We start from the raw sequence: 21,018 nt of genomic DNA, 5'->3' as shown, positions 1-21,018 counted from the left end.
AGACCGGTTGGGGGGTGGACTAAAAGTAGTGGACTGGACCATCGCTTGTGTCATTGCTTATTCTAACCTCCTATATCTAGGGAATATACCTAATCAGTTGCTCAACCGAAATGTGAGAGGGGCTGCCTTAATCGACATCTATGTCATCAGCGCCCGGGAAGCAGTTGTTGTGGGGGCCAACTGCCTTGCTTAAGGGCACAGCGACAGATTTTTCACCTAGTCGAAGCGGGGTTTCAAACCAGCGACCTTTCGGTTACTGGCCCGACAGTCTTAACCACTAGGCTACCTGCCGCCCTATACATTATCTATATGTGATGGGACTGCCAGATGTGGGCTATGCTTCAAAAATATTGCGCTATACAGTTCTCATAAACTATATGGGAAAATGTCTTCCGTTAGTGGCTTTAGTTGGAGAGTGTGGATCTGCTGTGTCGTTCCAACTCCAAATGAAATCATTATCGAAAGCGGGTGCTCCGGCCGGGTGCAGAAGAGCTGCACCCTCATTCAGCAAGAGTCAACACGTACACTTGTTATCCCCACTCCATGCATGTGTCATAAGCCATCTCCAGCACGTCCTCGAATATCGTGTGTCCTTCACTCCCGAGCTGTCCATTGATCAGGCCTCGCAAGCCTTTTCATGTGGTTATGTGAGACGTGTTATGAAAGCAGCAGGTACACTGACTTCCACAATGTCCTGTAATAAGGCAACCGTCTGCCTTCTGAAGTGGTATCTGGCCGCCTTATCTGCAGTACAGTGTTTCATAAGACCGGCATGTGGGGTTGTGTAAGCTTGTGTAATCAGTGGTGCGCTGGGAGACTCGCTGTTCATCTGTAATGCATGGAGGTCGAGGGGTGGGGGTTTAAGGGGATGGTCTAAGACTGGCAGGCAGAGAGGGAGGCTGGATGACTGGCTGCGGTGGTGACAGGTGACCATTAGGTCTGCCTCACATGGCTGGGCCCAGGGAAGAGAACACCTGGCCTGGGGCGGGGGACGGAGGGAGGGATTGAGGTGCTGCAGGAAGGAGCCCAGTTGACACTCAAAGGAAGACGGGTCACGGCATCCACAGTGGAGATGAGAAAAGGGGGATTAGGAAGAGGGCGAGAAGGAAAGAAGAGTAGGAGAGATTAGAAAGACGAGGACATAAGGACCGGAGAGGAGGAGAGTAGAGATGACCGAAAGGGGAGAACAAAGAGATGAGTGGAGCTTCTGGAGCCCACAGAGTCCGGTTTTAACACAGCAAGATCTCGCCGCCTTCAATGGAACTTAACCTGCCCTCTAATAGAGACTTAGAAAAAGTGAACAAGGAAAATAAATCCTTAACCTGCCCTTTTATGAGGGCAGAAATGCACCACTTGCCGGAGTTGCCTGTTGCACGTCCTCAATATCTTTTAATGTCTCTTAACTTCACTCTACTCCTTGTTGTCTAATAGTCCCTGATTTTAAATATGCTAATGACTGAATATTAGCTATTGATGGAGAGATGTAGAGTGAGTGTGTGCGTGCGTGCAGTCTGAGTCCATATGAAAGCAGGACCATGACTTCATGTTGGCTATATAAGAAACAAACTGGCTAAAACTCACTGGGTGCTGTGCGTGCAAGCGTGTGCGTGCGTGTGTACATCCCTGCCGGGTGGTAGCTACCCACCGCCCCCCTAGCAGAGCTTACACAAATTCAGCATTTGCCTCCCCTCTGTCCTGTTCACCATAGGAGGTGAGTAAGCTTGGCATTCTCAATAATTCAACCCTACAGGCATATTCATGTACAGTGGGGAGAACAAGTATTTGATACACTGCTGATTTTGCAGGTTTTCCTACTTACAAAGCATGTAGAGGTCTGTAATTTTTATCATAGGTACACTTCAACTGTGAGAGACGGAATCTAAAACAAAAATCCAGAAAATCACATTGTATGATTTTTAAGTAATTAATTTGCATTTTATTGCATGACATAAGTATTTGATACATCAGAAAAGCAGAACTTAATATTTGGTACAGAAACCTTTGTTTGCAATTACAGAGATCATACGTTTCCTGTAGTTCTTGACCAGGTTTGCACACACTGCAGCATTGATTTTGGCCCACTCCTCCATACAGACCTTCTCCAGATCCTTCAGGTTTCGGGGCTGTCGCTGGGCAATACGGACTTTCAGCTCCCTCCAAAGATTTTCTATTGGGTTCAGGTCTGGAGACTGGCTAGGCCACTCCAGGACCTTGAGATGCTTCTTACGAAGCCACTCCTTAGTTGCTCTGGCTGTGTGTTTCAGGTCGTTGACATGCTGGAAGACCCAGCCACGACCCATCTTCAATGCTCTTACTGAGGGAAAGAGGTTGTTGGCCAAGATCTCGCGATACATGGCCCCATCCATCCTCCCCTCAATACGGTGCAGTAGTCCTGTCCCCGTTGCAGAAAAGCATCCCCAAAGAATGATGTTTCCACCTCCATGCTTCACGGTTGGGATGGTGTTCTTGGGGTTGTACTCATCCTTCTTCTTCCTCCAAACACGGCGAGTGGAGTTTAGACCAAAAAGCTCTATTTTTGTCTCATCAGACCACATGACCTTCTTCCATTCCTCCTCTGGATCATCCAGATGGTCATTGGCAAACTTCAGACGGGCCTGGACATGCGCTGGCTTGAGCAGGGGGACGTTGCGTGCTCTGCAGGATTTTAATCCATGACGGCGTAGTGTGTTACTAATGGTTTTCTTTGAGACTGTGGTCCCAGCTCTCTTCAGGTCATTGACCAGGTCCTGCCGTGTAGTTCTGGGCTGATCCCTCACCTTCCTCATGATCATTGATGCCCCACGAGGTGAGATCTTGCATGGAGCCCCAGACCAAGGGTGATTGACCGTCATCTTGAACTTCTTCCATTTTCTAATATCTGCGCCAACAGTTGTTGCCTTCTCACCAAGCTGCTTGCCTATTGTCCTGTAGCCCATCCCAGCCTTGTGCAGGTCTACAATTTTATCCCTGATGTCCTTACACAGCTCTCTGGTCTTGGCCATTGTGGAGAGGTTGGAGTCTGTTTGATTGAGTGTGTGGACAGGTGTCTTTTATACAGGTAACGAGTTCAAACAGGTGCAGTTAATACAGGTAATGAGTGGAGAACAGGAGGACTTCTTAAAGAAAAACTAACAGGTCTGTGAGAGCTGGAATTCTTACTGGTTGGTAGGTGATCAAATACTTATGTCATGCAATAAAATGCAAATTAATTACTTAAAAATCATACACTGTGATTTTCTGGATTTTTGTTTTAGATTCCGTCTCTCACAGTTGAAGTGTACCTATGATAAAAATTACAGACCTGTACATGCTTTGTAAGTAGGAAAACCTGCAAAATCGGCAGTGTATCAAATACTTGTTCTCCCCACTGTATATATGGCCAGTCATCGGAGACTGGGGTAAGTTGAGGGTTAGCATTTTAGCATCGCCTTAACTAGCCCAGCTACAAAGCCCAACCCTGGGGGGGGGTGGCGTTAAGGGATATGGTCGGAACAAGCTACTTAGAGATGGCTCATTTGTTTGTTGTTGAAGTGGAGAACTCTCTCATGTTCCCTCTCTTTCTCCCAGATATAAACACTTTAACATAACATTTGCATGCTCTCTTCATATTTATGTTTTTGCCTCCGAGGCATCGGTGCACAGCATGAACCCTCTCTTTTTATTGTCTTTGATGCGAAAGAGACTAGCATCTTAACCCCCCCCCCCCCCCCCCCAACATTGCTCGTCTCTCTGATGTTGCGGTGTTTTTGGCTGTCCTTGTTAGTCACTTTAGTAATGTGCCTGTCACAGACGTAGTCGCCGAGCAGGAGAGGCAGAGTCTCTGGGCATTTTCAGATGGTCGCATGAGGACACCTGCACACTCAGTGGGAGTCTGGGGAGGCTGGCTTTACTCGAGGCACAGTTTGTGAACTACAAGTATTTTTTGCTGTGAAGTTTCAGATCTTTCCCACGCAATCAACCGTTACCACACACAAATGCACAACGTCAGTTACAGTCAGGTCCAAAATTATTGGCATAAATGTGAGCAAAATAATATAAATACTGAGCTATATTGTATGCTCCCCCAAAAAAATCTAATAATATTATTTTATACTAATACAATTGCTCATAGAAAGAGATTTTGTCTACCAAGTAAAACAGATTTTCTCTCAAAGATATGGGTCAATTATTGGCCCCCCTGTTTTCAATACCTTTCAATATCTCACGAGGATAACGGCACTGAGCCTTTCACTAGAATGTTTTATGAGATTACAGAACACATTGGGAGGGATATTAGACCATTCCTTCATACAGAATCTTTCCAGAACAATGATATCCTTCGTCTGCACTTATGGGACTGCCCTCTTCAGTTCAAACCACAGGTTTTCAATGGGGTTCCAGTCCGTAGACTGAGATGGCCTCTGGTTGCTGCCGTCCCTTACAGTTGTGCCACGTTTACGCAATAGCACTTTAATCGATTGATCAAACACACATATATAGCCTACAGTAGACTGTAATAATACTGTTCCTCGTCTCGCTCACCTTCAAATAGGATCCCTCCCCACCTATCAGCCTGCCGTCTCTCCTCTCAGGAGGGGTAGGACGAGGAGAGCGAAGGATAGCCGATGATCCGGGAAGGACAAATTGTGGGTTTTCGTCCATCTGTCGGCCAGAGAGCTAATCTCCTGGAATTGTGGCGCTCCCCTGCCAGCCGGCCCCACCCAAACATGACCCACCCCCTTTCCTCCGTGATACACATTGACCCACCCCCTTTCCTCCGTGATTCAACATGACCCACCCCCTTTCCTCCGTGATTCAACATGACCCACCCCCTTTCCTCCGTGATTCAACATGACCCACCCCCTTTCTTCCGTGATTCAACATGACCCACCCCCTTTCCTCCGTGATTCAACATGACCCACCCCCTTTCCTCCGTGATTCAACATGACCCACCCCCTTTCCTCCGTGATTCAACATGACCCACCCCCTTTCCTCCGTGATACACATTGACCCACCCCCTTTCCTCCGTGATTCAACATGACCCACCCCCTTTCCTCCGTGATACACATTGACCCACCCCCTTTCCTCCGTGATTCAATATAACCTATGACCCACCGTCGCTCCTCCGCCCGTCAATGTTGCCAGTGATTAACCCATTGAGTGACTAATGAAAATAAATAGAAGAGTTATAACATTCACATTGTGTTTTGATACTGATGGCATCCTCTACAGTATCTGCCTTGCCAGAATACACAAAGGGGGTAGATGTACCGTTTGTGAGCTGTTGTTAGGGTTTTTAGGGTTTCGGAGCTTTGAGACGTATGGTTTGGCGATTTTTGTTTATCTGACACCCTCGTCCTTTTCATTTTGTTTCAGATATCCGTTGAAACAAAATGATCCGCGGCGAGTGGTTTTTTGTTTTGGTTCTGAGAGTGCTTGTAAAGCATTTTAAACCCATGTTCTCTCTCTCTAATGATTTTCAGTTGGCCCCGACCCAGAATTTCTTTTTGCTGGGCCATTTTAAATATATAAAGTAGGTCATGGAAAATAGCTAGAGGCCCATTGGCCTCTGCGTTTCATATCCCCGAACCGTTTTGACTTACTTAAAGTCCTAAAAGCATCTCTCAATGTCCTAATGGGCTATTACCAAGGTACGTGGGTGATCTCATGAGATGGCAACAGGAGTTAATATTTCTCCTGCAGATTATTCATTGCTACGACTTTCAAGAGCGTAGTGTTTAGGTAACGCACTGTGGACCTTATGGAACACTCTGGGACTGTCTATAGGTTCTTGAATCTCCTCACGCTCACTGACAATATATCTCTCTCTCTCTTCTCCTCGCTCTCTGTCTTCATTCCTCCGTCCTCCAGGGCTTCTTTCGGAGGAGCATCCAGAAGAACATGGTGTACACGTGTCACCGGGAGAAGAACTGCATCATCAACAAGGTCACCAGGAACCGCTGCCAGTACTGCCGGCTGCAGAAATGCCTGGAAGTGGGCATGTCCAAAGAGTGTGAGTAGCACTGCTAAACTACACCACCCTGCCATCCCTAACCTCAGTACACTATACGCTACATCTCCCGGTCAGGACGTCAACCACAGAGGCCATGTCGTTATCCAAACTATGCACTGACAATCAGGACAATCAGTTAATTTCCGTTCGACTGCCATCTGGGATGAAATGTCTGGGTATTTGATTGAGTTCCGATTGATGGGATATCATGCATCACTGATGTACGCCACACTGTCCAGTCGAGCCTATTTTACACAACAAAAACTCTGATCACAATCATCATTCTCTATCATAGAGCCTCAGAACTGTGTGTGTGTGTGTGCGCGTATACAGTGGGGAGAACAAGTATTTGATACACTGCCGATTTTGCAGGTTTTCCTACTTACAAAGCATGTAGAGGTCTGTAATTTTTATCATAGGTACACTTCAACTGTGAGAGACGGAATCTAAAACAAAAATCCAGAAAATCACATTGTATGTGATCAGAAAAGCAGAACTTAATATTTGGTACAGAAACCTTTGTTTGCAATTACAGAGATCATATGTTTCCTGTAGTTCTTGACCAGGTTTGCACACACTGCAGCAGGGATTTTGGCCCACTCCTCCATACAGACCTTCTCCAGATCCTTCAGGTTTCGGGGCTGTCGCTGGGCAATACGGACTTTCAGCTCCCTCCAAAGATTTTATATTGGGTTCAGGTCTGGAGACTGTCTAGGCCACTCCAGGACCTTGAGATGCTTCTTACGGAGCCACTCCTTAGTTGCCCTGGCTGTGTGTTTCGGGTCGTTGTCATGCTGGAATACCCAGCCACGACCCATCTTCAATGCTCTTACTGAGGGAAGGAGGTTGTTGGCCAAGATCTCGCGATACATGGCCCCATCCATCCTCCCCTCAATACGGTGCAGTCGTCCTGTCCCCTTTGCAGAAAAGCATCCCCAAAGAATGATGTTTCCACCTCCATGCTTCACGGTTGGGATGGTGTTCTTGGGGTTGTACTCATCCTTCTTCTTCCTCCAAACACGGCAAGTGGAGTTTAGACCAAAAAGCTCTATTTTTGTCTCATCAGACCACATGACCTTCTCCTATTCCTCCTCTGGATCATCCAGATGGTCATTGGCAAACATAGTATAGTATACAAAGCATAGTGAGTCTTAGTGGACCTCTGTGATGAATATGTTAGCACCTGCGGAGAGTGAATGAGCCGGCGTCGCCTCTGATCAGTGCATCCCTGGGGCTGTGTGAACACACTCCCTCCCCTCACACACACACACATACACACACACACACTGTCAGACCAGATTAGCTAATTGGTGGAGGTGAGACGCACACACACACACACACACACACACACAGGTCCACACTGTATGCATTGTAAATATACTGACTCACACACACACACAGGCGGGCACACTCCTCCCTCTCTCTGTCGTCTCTCTACTATGGTATTTACCCTCTTCATGGTACTGTAAGCGCTCTGTGAGTTTCCCATGCGGCTGGCCGTCTGAGGCCTACTGTAAAGTAAGTTATCCTCAGCGCTCCTTACCTCTGAATGGGCCCATTAATCATGATTATGAGGATTACAGCAGGCCGGCTCTGCAACACCCACCACAGGGACAGACAGGAGATAGTTTGAAATGGCACTGCCATCTTGTGGCTTGAAGTCGGTACTGCATGGCTGAAGGTAAATAGACAGGATAGGTAGAAGTGGAACCTAACAACTGATACAGGGTGAGATGTTTCTTCTGTTCATCTCCCTAATGGTTAAGGGCCAACTTCTATCTCAAGTTCTAAAAGTAGCCATATAGGTTCACTCTTAAGGCGTCAGCATGCTGAACTCAGCTAGGTGAACCGAAAGAGTGTGCTTGCATGCTCCCTTCAGGCTTCGCTTGAAAAACAAGAAGAAAGCGACAATACTGTACATATTGTCCATTTTGAGACACAGTAGCCAGTATACAGTTCCTCACAATAGTCAGAATTAATCTGAGAACTCAAGAAATCTTTCATCAATTTGAATGTTTTTGCAGAGGAGATCTTAGTCACGCAATTTTACAGCTAACTAAGATGTTTGGTGCAGTATTTCGTCTCTCATTGAATGACAACAGACTTTATTGAAAAATCCCTACTGTTGACCAATCACCGACTAACGGGTATAGACGTTGGCTCCGGACTTCGGCTTTCCTCGAGAAAAAATGTTGGGTTCCTGAACAGCCGATTTTAAAAACCTCACCAGAGTCCAAAACGAACAAAAATGTCGTCATAATATATGCACAAACTCTTCCGAACTGTTTCGTCTGGGAAGCATGCGGACGGACGCCTTTACTCTCCCATACTCCCTCTATTTATTCTGTGTGTGTGTGTGTGTACTGATTGGGTTATGTGAGGGTGTAGTGTTGAGATGTCTTTCTCCGTGTGTCCCTGTGTCCTGGCCGATGACTTTGGTTGTGTTGCGGGGCTCCGTCGGGGGGGGGGCTGGCCATCTGGGGGCCTGCGGGGAGCTACCGAGGAGGCTGGGAGTGCCGGCCGCTCTGCTAGGGGACGTCTCGGTGACCTTGTGTCTACTCGACAGCTCCAACACCGTCAGGACCAGTGCCAGGTGACCATGCCGAGGCAGAGAGGGGGAGAGTGAGTGAAAGAGAAGGTGGGGAGAGATGGGGGTTACCAGGGACAGCCTGAGAGAGGAGTCAGTGATGTCGAGGAAAGGCAGGGCTGGCCTGGAGTTTTTGGGGGAAATGCTCTTTTACAATATCAATGTTGACTATGTTTGTTTCCTTAGGCGTGCCGTTAAAACTCTGCTGGTGACTACTGTATGCGTGTAGAATGTAGACTTGATCCATGTCATGAAGTTGTGTGGTTTTGAATTTGGTTTGTATGATGTCTTCTGGTGAACGTGTGTTCAGAATACATTCTGTGTACGACAGAGAATATGCCTATTCAAGTTATAGTTTTTTGTGTGTGTTTTGAATTTGGTTATTAACGTTCAGATTATAGGACGGTCCATTTCATTGTACATGCGTAAACGTTCTCCGCTGTAATTACTGCGGTAGGGTATGTGTGTGGCTGTACTGTACTACGGGGGAGCCCTGTGTTAGTTAGTGTGTGCCCTGTCGAGGGGGTAAAACTGTGCCCCTCCTTGTCGCCTCAGCTCCTCGCTCCAGCTCCAAAGGCGGGATGGCGTTGGGCCCCCAGCCGCCGCCCCCACCCTTGGAGACCGGGAGGGGACAGACTGGGGCGCCAGGGGCGGACAGGGCAGCTCCCCCGGGTAAGCAGTCACCCCCCCTCCTTCCCAACCCCATTCCTCCGTCCCCTCTTTCCCTCCATCCATCCCTCATCACCTGTTTTCATCTCCCGTGCAGTGCCCTAGCATCTCCAGCATGTATGAACGGAGGAGGAGGAGGAGGGTAGGAGAGGATAGAGGGAGAATAAGTTTCATCATTGTCTGGCCAAAACAGAGCAGCGAGAGAGAGGCAGGCAGGAGAAGCAGGGGAACATTGACATTTTTATCTTTCCATTGAATTTAATCTGTGTGATGGACGACCTGTCATGGGTTTAATTTTCCTCCTTCAAATTATCCCTGTCTGTCAGCTAGCTGGCCCTCTCTCTCTTTCTCATACACACAGGCACACACAGACACACACACATGTGCACGCACCCACACATTTATACACACGCACGCAGACACATTGTCAAACGTAGCCTTTTATATTATGAAATCCACTATGAGTACAAGTGATTGATTGATGGGAGTATGTGTATTGCTTCTAGCATACCCAATACAATACTGTACGCTACAATGAATAGACTGCTAGAATGTGTTTCATATCAGTGGGAAACCCAATTCCACACGGTCGTACCATTTTAAGAATGCTAGAAAGAATCCTTCATAGCTCAAACACATTCATATTCAAACAAAGCATTCATGTAGACACATTCCCATGATTTACACACACACACACACACCCACACAAAATAATGCTGTGGGCTGTATTTCTTCTCCCCCTCGCTAGCCCTGCTATGGATCGCCCTCCAGTTATTGCACACAGCAATTCTCCGTGACTGATCGCGAGTCCCGGCTAATAGTTCTTTAATGACTGCGTTCAATTGTGTTGTGCAGCTTTTGATTGCGGTGTCAATTTGTCAGCACGGGTAATGTCTCTGCGTTAAGGATGCTCCACTTTTATTTAGGGAATTCATTTAACGTCTCCAACGGGCGCCGCAATGGCGGCTGAGGGGGGCGCTAAGTCGCTTTGACAGGTACGGGAGAACGGGGGAGGTCCCGAGACACACACGTACGTACACACACACACACACACACACACACACACACATCATTCTCAGCTCTCCTCACCTGTCATCTCCTTTAAAGGTGGATGGACTTTGTGGCAAGGAGAAATAGCTGTTGGCAATGTATAGATGTAAGAAAGTGCTTTACTTTACTTGCTTGCTTTTTATTTGTTAGTGACGCACATTAATCAATATCTCTGTAATTGTGCCAAATTTTTCCAAAAGTCACATTTTCATCTGAAGTCCCTTGGGTCTGAGTGATGTGAGGGTGCGCTTACCTAGCAAATGCATGATCTGCTGTTGTATAGTGTGTGAGTATCAGACCTGGATCCCCCCCCCGTCTCACCGGAAGTTATCCCAGGGAGAGAGCCCTGTCTGTGGACTGATTTAATGAATGTTGTCCCTGTACGGTGCATCCCTTTCTGGCCCTAGACAGACAGTAACCTGTGATGAGTTTTGTGTACCCCTATAATGGTTAGGATTTGGACAGGGGAACTGATCCAGGATCTGTGCCTAAGGGTAACCTCTGGGTCGAGGTCTGGGACCACTGGGTCTGCGCTGGGACTCGAGCTGTGGTCTGGGGAAAGGGGGAGAAGAGGAAAACAACAAACCCAGGGAAGACCTATCAGAGGACAAGTGAAGCTTGGAGCGACAAAGAGGGAAATAAGCTAGCTATTGAGGATTAAAGAGAGGGAGAAGAGAGGAATGCGCAACAGTGATGGAGATAGAAAGAGTGCATGAGAGCGAATGCTAGAGGGGGTTGTGCAGCTAGTGGGAGCGGGGGCTCAGTCGAGCCCTTAAAACCATTACCGCCTGGATATTTGTCATATTATGTTATTAGATTAGCCAGGGCCTCTAATGAAAGCAGTAGCAATGTGTCAGCATTATGAACGACCTTATCCGCCAACGCTATTTATCACCTAACCAGCCTCCCCTCGTCAGACCTATACACCCCAGGGTGGGTGAGGGGAGGGAGGGGGAGAGCTGAATATACCCTAATGGCTTTCCAATGCTAAACACAGCAGCGGCTGGTGTATTTGTCATTTCGGGAGTGAGTGTAGCTACATTCGCAGCAGCGGTCGGAGCGCCGCAGGGAATGGCATTTCTCAGGCTTTCCTTTTGGATTATTTCCTCAGTAATATCTCTGTCCCCCCTGGGCCAACCTCTCATGGTCGTTTATCTTCCCGGATGGGATCAGAGCTGGAATGTGTTCTGCTGGCTTCTTAGCTACAGAGGCCCTCGGAGCTTGTTGTTTTCCTACTGCCACTTAATCATCCTCTTCTATCGGGTATCTGTCCTGCTAGCTAGCCTACCTACACCACCTACTGCTCTTGTCCTTTTGCTACCTCTATTTTATATCTCAATCCCCTCTTAGTTTCGGTCTAGATACCGCCACAATTTAAATACTGTTCAAATACAATTTGTTCCCCCAACACAAGTGAAATCCTGGGTGCTTTACCCGCAGTTTAATTTCACCGATGGTCTTCCCATTTCATTTTGGTTTTATTTCTGTCTTTGATATCACAATTACTTTCTAGTTTAGGCAGGAAATGCAGTATCCTTCCTAGACTGTTTGTAAACCAACCAACTGAAACCGAGACATACCAAATTTACCTCAGAAGCCCCCTTTTTAACACACCTTTTAGACATTCCACTGCTAAATGGCCTCCCTGTTCCTAAACTCTGCTTCTCTTCCTTTTCTCTCCCGTCAGCGGTGAGGAACGACCGGAACAAGAAGAAGAAGGATGAGAAGAAGCCGGAGTGTACTGAGAGCTACGTGCTGAGCACTGAGACGGAGCAGATGATCAACAGGGTCAGCAAGGCGCATAAGGAGACCTTCCCTTCCCTCTGCCAGCTGGGCAAATACACTACGGTGAGCACCACAATACTTAGAGACAGAGGTGTGTGTGTTTCTGTATGATAAACCAGGACAGTGCATTCGCTCATCTGTTGTGGTTGGTATTTTAACTGAATGATTCTTCAAAGTGTTGTTTAAGTATAGCTTCAGAACCTTGTTGGTGCTGCTACCTGTGATTCTCATAGCCACAGAGTACGTTCATTTGATTTATTGTGTCATTCATGTTGTTTGTGTGGAGTCTTGAATGCAGGGGCGCAACTTTGTTTTTAGAAGTGGGGTGGCATAATCTGGCGGAGGATCTGGGGATTCCCTCCCCCCCAAGAATTTGGGGCATCTAAGCTAATTTCCTGCATTTCTACACAATCCAATATGACCCATGGACCTTCTAGCCGTCTTTATTTAGAACAAAAAAATAAGCAAAAATGTCCCAGGTATCTAGCTAGTTAAGAGATCATTGTTAAATATGTTTAAGTGATAAGACTGAACAAGATCAAAGCTAGTTCAATAATCAATATTGTTGCACCTTTAACCAATAGCCTAACAAATTAACAACTTAACAACTCAAAAATGAAGTACAAGGACTTTTGATTGTGTTTATTAAGAAATCCTCTATCAAATTTCAGCCAGACCACCCAGCCAGCCCGATCCGTCTACTTGCCCGACCCCACCAGCCTAGTCAATAACTAAACTCTCTTCCAACACACTTTTTCCCCCCAATCTTTAGGTTTGGGAATAAAGGTAAAAAATAATACAAAAAATAAGCGCAAAGCTACACATACATTATACATATTTTATTTCAGCTCATGAAACAAAGTAAGTGTAAGTATGAAAGTACAGTTGAAATCTTTTGAGGCATCTGGCATGTCCAGTGTTTGCTGCACAGAGAAAATAAAGTGTATCTGCAAAAATTCACCTGAGATCCATCACAAACTGGTCTTTCCTGGCTGCCTGACCATGCTGAGATCCGTCACCAGCTGATCATCCTAAAATGAGGCATGACAAAGAATTACCTTGGTGTACATTTATTTATTCATTATATGGTTCAATAATTGAAATGACCATTATTCCCAGATTCCAGACTGTAGCTGTAATCTGCTGTCCTGTAGCTACTGTAGGTCTACCCATCAACTCAAGATGGAACTTTGTATCAATTACTGATATTGTTAATATACTGCAAAATTCACCACAACTCCGTAGACTGGTCTTCCCTGGCTGTCTGACCCTGCTGGGACACCCGTCACCATCTGATCCTGCTAAGACATGATGATCATAGTGTTGTGTACTGATGGTGCACCATGACAGTGAAGCCTGTAGAGCTGTTTATTACTGTGTCAGTGTGAAAAGTAAGGAATTATCTCGGGAAACTGACAAATCAATAAGATTACATTGCTATACTGACTGTAATAAAAACTCACATTGCACAAAAAACGCCAATTTTGGCCAGCTCTCGTTCTCTGTACATCAACTGGCAAAAGCAATCGAAGTTAATTTACTTAATTTACTCAGAATGTGACTCCCCGTCCCCAGTGAAAGTTGCGCCACTGCTTCAATGTAAAACCATCTTCATCCAATAAAAACAGGTTAGCCATCAAACTCTTACTAGTCTCTCTCTTTCACAGAGTAACAGCTCGGAGCGGCGTGTGGCTTTGGACGTGAACCTGTGGGACAAATTCAGCGAGCTGTCCACCAAGTGTATCATCAAGACGGTGGAGTTTGCCAAGCAGCTGCCCGGCTTCACCACGCTCACCATCGCTGACCAGATCACCCTGCTCAAGGCCGCCTGTCTGGACATACTGGTAAGGGGATCGCTTTTGGTTAGGTCTACTAATGGTTGTCTGGAACAAATGCTAACACACCCTCTCGGATCGCTCTTCATGATCAGAGTTGGTCGATTAACCAACCATGGTCCTGGTCCATCTGAGAGGGAGTACAGGCGTTTGTTCCAGCACTAAAACACCATATCACCAACAAATCACCTTATAAGTAGGAACTTGATCAGTTGAAACGGATGTATGAGTGCTGGGGTGGTGTAAAAACCTGCACACAGTCTAGTTTTTTCAGGCCTGGGATTAGTGAGTGGTGACCATATTATATAAGATCTGTTCATAGGATTATTGAAGGTACTACAGCTACTTATCGATTCATACCCCGTGCTATTGCATGATTGGCCTATGTATTTTATTTCTGGCATGCTCAACCAATCCTGCGCTCTGCTCCCTCAGATTCTGCGGATCTGCACGCGCTACACACCGGAGCAGGACACCATGACGTTCTCGGACGGCCTGACACTAAACCGGACCCAGATGCACAATGCCGGCTTCGGACCGCTCACCGACCTGGTGTTCGCCTTCGCCAACCAGCTCCTCCCCCTGGAGATGGACGACGCCGAGACGGGGCTGCTCAGCGCCATCTGTCTGCTGTGTGGAGGTACTGCGGCTTTTTGGATTTAACCAATGCTACTGCATATACAGACGCACCCATACACACTCAGTGATTGAAGTTGATAATGACATTGTGCCCGGGTAGGGTAGGGATTAATCTGCCTCGTCTTCATGTGGCTGTGAAGGTGTCGCTGTCTCAAACAAATAGAGCTGGTCACATCACTTCTCATTATAGGCAACTGTCACTGTACCGTGTTCCAGCATTCACATATTGGACAGGCTCAAAACTATACTGAACAAAAATATAAACGCAACATGTAAACGGTTGGTCTCATGTTTCATGAGCTGAAATAAAAGATACCAGAAATGTTCCATACACACACAAAGCTTATTCATCAAAAATGTTGTGCACAAATTTGTTTATATCCCTGCTAGTGAGCATTTCTCCTTTGCCAAGATAATTCATCCACCTGATAGGTGTGGCATATTGAGAAGCTGATTAAACGGCATGATCATTACACAGGTGCACCTTGTGCTGGGGACAATAAAAGGCCTTTTTTGTCACACAACACAATGCCACAGATCTCTCAAATTGAGGGAGCGTGCAATTGGCATGCTGACTGCAGGAATGTCCACCATAGCTGTTGCCAGATGATTTAATGTTAATTTCTCTACCATAATCCGCCTCCAACGACGTTTTAGAGAATTTGGCAGTACGTCCAACCAGCCTCACAACCGCAGACCACTTGTATGGCGTTCTGAGGGCGAGCGGTTTGCTGATGTTAACGTTGTGAACAGAAGTGCCCCATGGTGGGCAGGCATGATATAGGCAGGCATAAACCATGGACAACGAGCACAATTGCATTTTATCGATGGCAATTTGAATGATGGCAATTTGAATGCACATAAAATACAGATGCATATCTGTATTCCCAATCATGTGAAATCCATAGATGAGGGCCTAATTGATTTCAATTGACTGATTTCCTCATATGAATTATAACTAAAGTAAAGTCTTTGATATTTTTGGTCAGTATAGAAATGTAGACTAGTGCTGTGTCTTGAGCACCATCTACTGATTAATAGTAAACATATAACAATGTGTACTTAGAAATTCTCAGCGTTGACCCACCTGGAGAACGTTCAGGAGGGTGCGCACTCACTGCAGCGTTAAAGAACGTTCAGATAATGTAGCTAATGTGGTGCAAATATGATGGCCTGTCATGTAGAATACAGTTTAGCATGAGCTCTATTTATTACATTTCAACTCACTGAACACACCCCTGTATTGTGTTTGTGGCTGTGTGTAGATCGGCAGGACCTGGAACAGGCAGACAAGGTGGACGTACTACAGGAGCCCCTACTGGAGGCTTTGAAGATCTACGTGAGGAAGAGGAGGCCTCACAAACCACACATGTTTCCCAAGATGCTGATGAAGATCACCGACCTGAGGAGCATCAGTGCCAAAGGTGATAGGCAGTCCGAGACATCCGTCTACACCGTTGACCATTTCTTTCTCGTTCAAAGGTTGTTTGAAATAGGCCTAGATCCGGCATCTTGCGATTGGTTCAAGAATTATCGATAACGGACAGGACACAAATGTAGTTTCCTCAGTATTACGAAAGGTGTGCAGCAAGGGTCGATTTTTGGGGCCCCTGTTTTCTTCACTATTTATATGAAACCTGTAGCATTCCTCTCTATGCGGATGGTACAGTTATTACTGTTATTTACTCCTGTGCCCCCTCAGTACAGCAGACCTTTCATGACCTTCAACATGTTTTTGACTCAATTCAAAAATCACTTACTGATCTTTAAACTAGTGCCTAATGCCTATAACAACCAAATTGATGTTCTCTAGGTCTTGTAATATTGACCCTGAGGACCTGCCTATTTGCACGTGATGATACTCTCTTTTAAAACACACATTGAAAAAAGGACAAAAAAGTTGAGAATTAAGATGGGTTTCTTTTATAGAAATAAATCCTGCTTCACTTTGAAAAGTAGAAGGAAGATTGTTCAAAGAACACTTCTCCCAGTACTTTATTATTGTAATATAATCTACATGCATGCGGCAGCCTCTGTTTTAAAACCTTCAGACTGTCTATCACTCAACACTGTTTTATCACTGGGGACAATTTTCTTACACATCACTGCATTTTGTATAGTTCTGTTGGCTGGGAGCCTCTGACTACCAGAAGGGCCCACTTTGTATATGAAGTGTTTCTTCAGAGACTCCCCCACTTACTCAGCTCACGTATTAATTGGAAGTCCAGCAATTTTCAGACCCGTTCTCTGGACTGGCTGGTTCTGGAGGTACCGCGGGTCTCCACTGAGCTGGGGAAAAATGCTTTTAATTTTTATGTCTATCTTGTGGAATAGCCTTCAGGCAGCATTGAAGCTGGACTCGCTTGTCTCCCTTGGACAGTTTAGATCCATTTTGAGGGAGATACGGTAGTAGTTTGTTTTGATTAATCTTGTTGTATTGATGTTGCTATTTTGCTTTATGTTGTATTGAATTATGTGTTAATGTTCACAGGGCTCCCTTGAGAATGAGACCCTGGTTTCAATGATGACCCCACTGTTTAAACGTTAAATAAAGAATACACAAATAAAATACACACAGCTGTGGATTAGCCATATACTGTACTTCTGTTTCAATTAGCCTTGTATTCTAATGGCCTACTATATATAGTAGTTAAAGCTGCAATATTCAACTTTTTGGGCGACTTGACCAAATTAACATAGAAATGGGATTTATAGATCTGTAATTTTTATTGAAAGCAAGTCTAAGAAGCATAGATCTGTTCTATGTGTGCTATTATATGCTTCCCATTCTTAAGTTTTGTTTTTGCGTCTTTTACTTTGTTTTGTAAACCAGCTGAGAATACAATATTTTTGGTTATGGAAAATATATTTCACAGCGGTTTAGATGGTACAATGATTCTCTACACTATACTTGCTTGTTTTGTCACAAACTGAAATTAGGCAAACTATTTAAATTTTAGCAACCAGGAAATGGCGGTGCAATTTCTGCATAGAGCACCGTTTAAGGTACTTACTTTGCAACGTCCATAAAGGTTTAAACTCAATTGTAACGGTATACATTTGTAATGTAGATCCAAGTCAAATGTGACTCATTCATATAAAGGGGTTGAATGTCCACAACTGAGGACAGACTAACACCATATCTTGGTCCTCCCCTCCTCAGGAGCCGAGCGTGTCATCACCCTGAAGATGGAGATCCCGGGCTCCATGCCCCCTCTCATCCAGGAGATGCTGGAGAATTCTGAGGGTCTGGAGAGTGGGGCCACAGGCTCCCGGACCATTGGGGCCCTCCCAGGCAGCTGCAGCCCCAGCCTATCCCCAAGTTCCGCCCAAAGCAGCCCCAGCCCCACCACGCAGTCACCGTAGCAAGCCGCCCTCTTTTTCTCTCATCCCCCTCTTTCTCCCTGTGGTTGGGGCGTCCTCAATGGACACAGAGACTGGCGTGTTCTTGAGTGTTCCTCCCTATGTGCGATACACCCTCTCCTGCTCCACCCCCTCAAAGACACTGTCTGGAAAATGGCGGACGGGCGGTGGTGTGATTTCTCCGTTTTCTGGAACACTGCTGATATCTCCTCCGTCGCTCACCTCACCCTTCCCTCTCTCTCTCTCTCTCCACCTGAAAGACTGAGGGAAGGAATCGAAAGGAGCAGTCAGAGCTGTGGACACTGGTCCACTCAGAGGGGCTGGCGGGAAAGGGGGAGACAGACAGACAAACGGACAGGACAAGCAGACAGACTAACACCAGACACTTTTCTCGTTTCTCCAAGGCGGACTGCAGGCATGGACTTGTCGAAGAAGACCCCACATAAAAAGACTGGGTCGTTCTCCTTTTCCATCTTTGAAAAACAGATTTCGTACAAAATATATATATAGAAAAGTAAGAAACTGTTGTGATTGAATTCTTCTTGATGGAATAACAGGTTGAGAAGAAAAACAACTTTTTTGTGTGTTTTAATTGTTCCATTGTTTTATCACATACTGATGATGTTTTAATTAACAAAAGTAAAGAAGTTCAAATTTACTTTTTCAATTTAAAGACATACACACGCAAATGTGCACAGAATAGAGTTGCGATAAATATCAAACTATTCCAGGTTGGGTTTGCTTTTTCTCTCCTTTTTCTTTTCTGCTGCAAAGAGAATTGGAAAAAATGATTGTATGAGCTTGGATGTATGATATGGTCACAGGTCCTTCAAGAAATCAAATGAATGAAGTTAAGGTGTATTTTAAGTAGCCTTTGAGTTCATGTATATAAGCTGTATTCATTTCTTAAAAAAAAAAAAAAAACTACGGATACCTTTTACGTGTTTTGTTCGTATGTTTCTGTTTGAAGAAAAATATATTTTAAGCACATTTTCCTGAAGGAGGGACATGTCCATAGAAATCACTATTGTTCTTAAAAACGGCAGCCACAATTTAGTTCACTCTCACCCCTTAAATTACAACATAGATTCCCATGAATACGAAAAAGAAAACCAAAGCACTCATATTGGGGCTTTTTGGTGATTGGTAGCTGAAGAAAGATGTGGATTTGGGGAGTTGGAGGGTTGAGCGCCAGGTGCTGGGTTCATCCAGCTAGGCACAGAGACTAGACACAGCATGGTTCCCAAATGGATTACAATGTGAAGGATGGAGTACAGTACACTGTATTTTCGAGACAAGTGATTCCTATAAGAATCTAAAAAATGATGTGTGGGGGAGGGTAACTTGAGTGATCTAGTGTCCCCTATTGATGGTGAAGGAAGTTGGCCTTGTTGACTATGCTCTCACGGATACACCAACAACCTGGGTCGTATTCATTAGGCATGAAAAATAAAAAGATAAGTGATTGACACAGGGAGAGTCTACCCCCCCCCCCCCCCCCTTGTAAAATGTTTTGCAGTGTGCACTAATGAATGTGACCCCGTTTTGGGAAACGGGACCTTTGAACTTTGCCTCAAAGCAATACCACCTGTGATTCTTCATAGAAGCCCAACATCACCACTGAGCCTAGTTTTTGATTCTCACACGCAGCTCGCTCAAACATTCATCACTGTACACAAACACATATCGATGTCTCAGGAAGGAATCATTCTATATGCTTTGCTTGTTCTTTGTAAGAGTTTCCACTGTGCTGCACCCTACTGCCAATCACACACACTGACACACATATGCATGCTACTGAGCCCTTGAATTCTACAACTCTACAATCACTCATCTCTGCTAGGCCAGTACTTTGCAGAGAGACTGGTCTGAACAAGAGCTATGAAGAGGATGTCAATATGGATTCTGTTGGAATCATAAATGTGTTCATTTTTTTCATTTATTTGTACGGTCAAAGCTGCTTTTTTTTCCTCAATTAGGACAACACCTGTCCACAACAGCGCACAAGCCACTCTCCCCAGCGAATCTGGATTAGCAACACAAACCCCTCGATTTGAGAAGTATGGAATATGTTGCAATTTTTTTCAAAATTCATCAGGCAACTTAAAATAAAAACATTTCAGAATAGTGTTTGTTTGTGTGTGCCTGTAGCAGTGTTTGATTACACATTTGTGTTAATACATCAAGATGTGTACTATAATTCATTTTTTTATTGTCTTATACTTGAGGAGTCTTCTGCACCTTGTACTTTGAGAAGCCTTACTTGGCGTGTAAACAAATGTCTGTCATATACACCCCAGTGATAGATGAGTAGGCCTCTTCTGATAGAAGAAATACATTGATGGACACAACGGCTACCATTTATGGACAGTCATAATGTCTTGCATAATGTAAGTACGCAGTAATAAATGGATGGTATGGTATGTGCTGTTGCAGACTGCAGTACAGTACAAGGACAACCATACAAACGTTAGGCCCTCAAATACTAACGAAGGATACGGAGTTTTACTGGTAGCAAGCAGGCCATTGAGAGTGGTTATTTGTCATCTGGCATAGAACGTTTAATATCACTCTCGTCACAGACAGTAAACTACTAACACAGAGCATACTGCGTCTGCTTGTGATTGTACTAGTTCTAGTAACTGCATGAGATAAGAACAGCTTTTCAAATTAGCGAGAAGGATGTTTGATGCAGTTACTCAAATGGCTTTATCATTTGATTGGTAGAAGATATAGTGTTCCTCATTTTTTAGGAACAGTGTACAGGTGTCTAATTTATTTTGGATTATCAGCCTTCCACTCCACTCTCATGGTTCACAAGGATTTATACACTATAATATTACCGGTTATGTTATTATGTTTGGTTTCTAAGTTCTAACCAGGTAAAAGCACAAGCAGAGAGTACGTTTTAAATGCACAGTAATCATTTTTTTATTAAACTGACTATGGCAGTAGGCAGATTATGCAATAGTAATGTAAATACCTTACTCTGTGTATCAATCTGTGTAAGGTCAAAATCAATCTTTAGAATTATTAAGACTTGTAAACACCTTAAATCGGCGTTCCAGCTGTGTATTTATACTGAACAAAAATAAATA

At 45.0% G+C, this 21,018-nt stretch overlaps 1 protein-coding gene across 7 annotated transcripts in view; it reads left to right on the top strand.

The window, feature by feature from the left end:
- The window catches only part of raraa (retinoic acid receptor, alpha a), a 213,193-nt gene extending 193,146 nt beyond the window's left edge, over positions 1 to 20,047 (top strand). For 5 of the 7 annotated variants that reach the window (XM_071392113.1, XM_071392112.1, XM_071392115.1 and 2 more), the window contains 7 exons: positions 5,851 to 5,992; positions 9,135 to 9,251; positions 11,986 to 12,146; positions 13,751 to 13,927; positions 14,354 to 14,558; positions 15,823 to 15,981; positions 17,721 to 20,047. In XM_071392113.1, the coding sequence (XP_071248214.1) occupies positions 5,851 to 5,992; positions 9,135 to 9,251; positions 11,986 to 12,146; positions 13,751 to 13,927; positions 14,354 to 14,558; positions 15,823 to 15,981; positions 17,721 to 17,923 (1,164 nt within the window). In that variant the 3' untranslated portion in view covers positions 17,924 to 20,047. The remainder of the gene's footprint in view (positions 1 to 5,850; positions 5,993 to 9,134; positions 9,252 to 11,985; positions 12,147 to 13,750; positions 13,928 to 14,353; positions 14,559 to 15,822; positions 15,982 to 17,720) is intronic. The other 2 variants (XM_071392117.1, XM_071392116.1) reach the window with 1 other exon arrangement.
- The last annotated feature ends 971 nt before the right edge of the window (positions 20,048 to 21,018 follow it).

This window comes from Salvelinus alpinus, chromosome 3 (genome assembly GCF_045679555.1).
Source record: "Salvelinus alpinus chromosome 3, SLU_Salpinus.1, whole genome shotgun sequence".
Lineage (NCBI taxonomy): Eukaryota > Metazoa > Chordata > Actinopteri > Salmoniformes > Salmonidae > Salvelinus > Salvelinus alpinus.
This window is presented reverse-complemented; position numbering and strand designations above follow the sequence as displayed.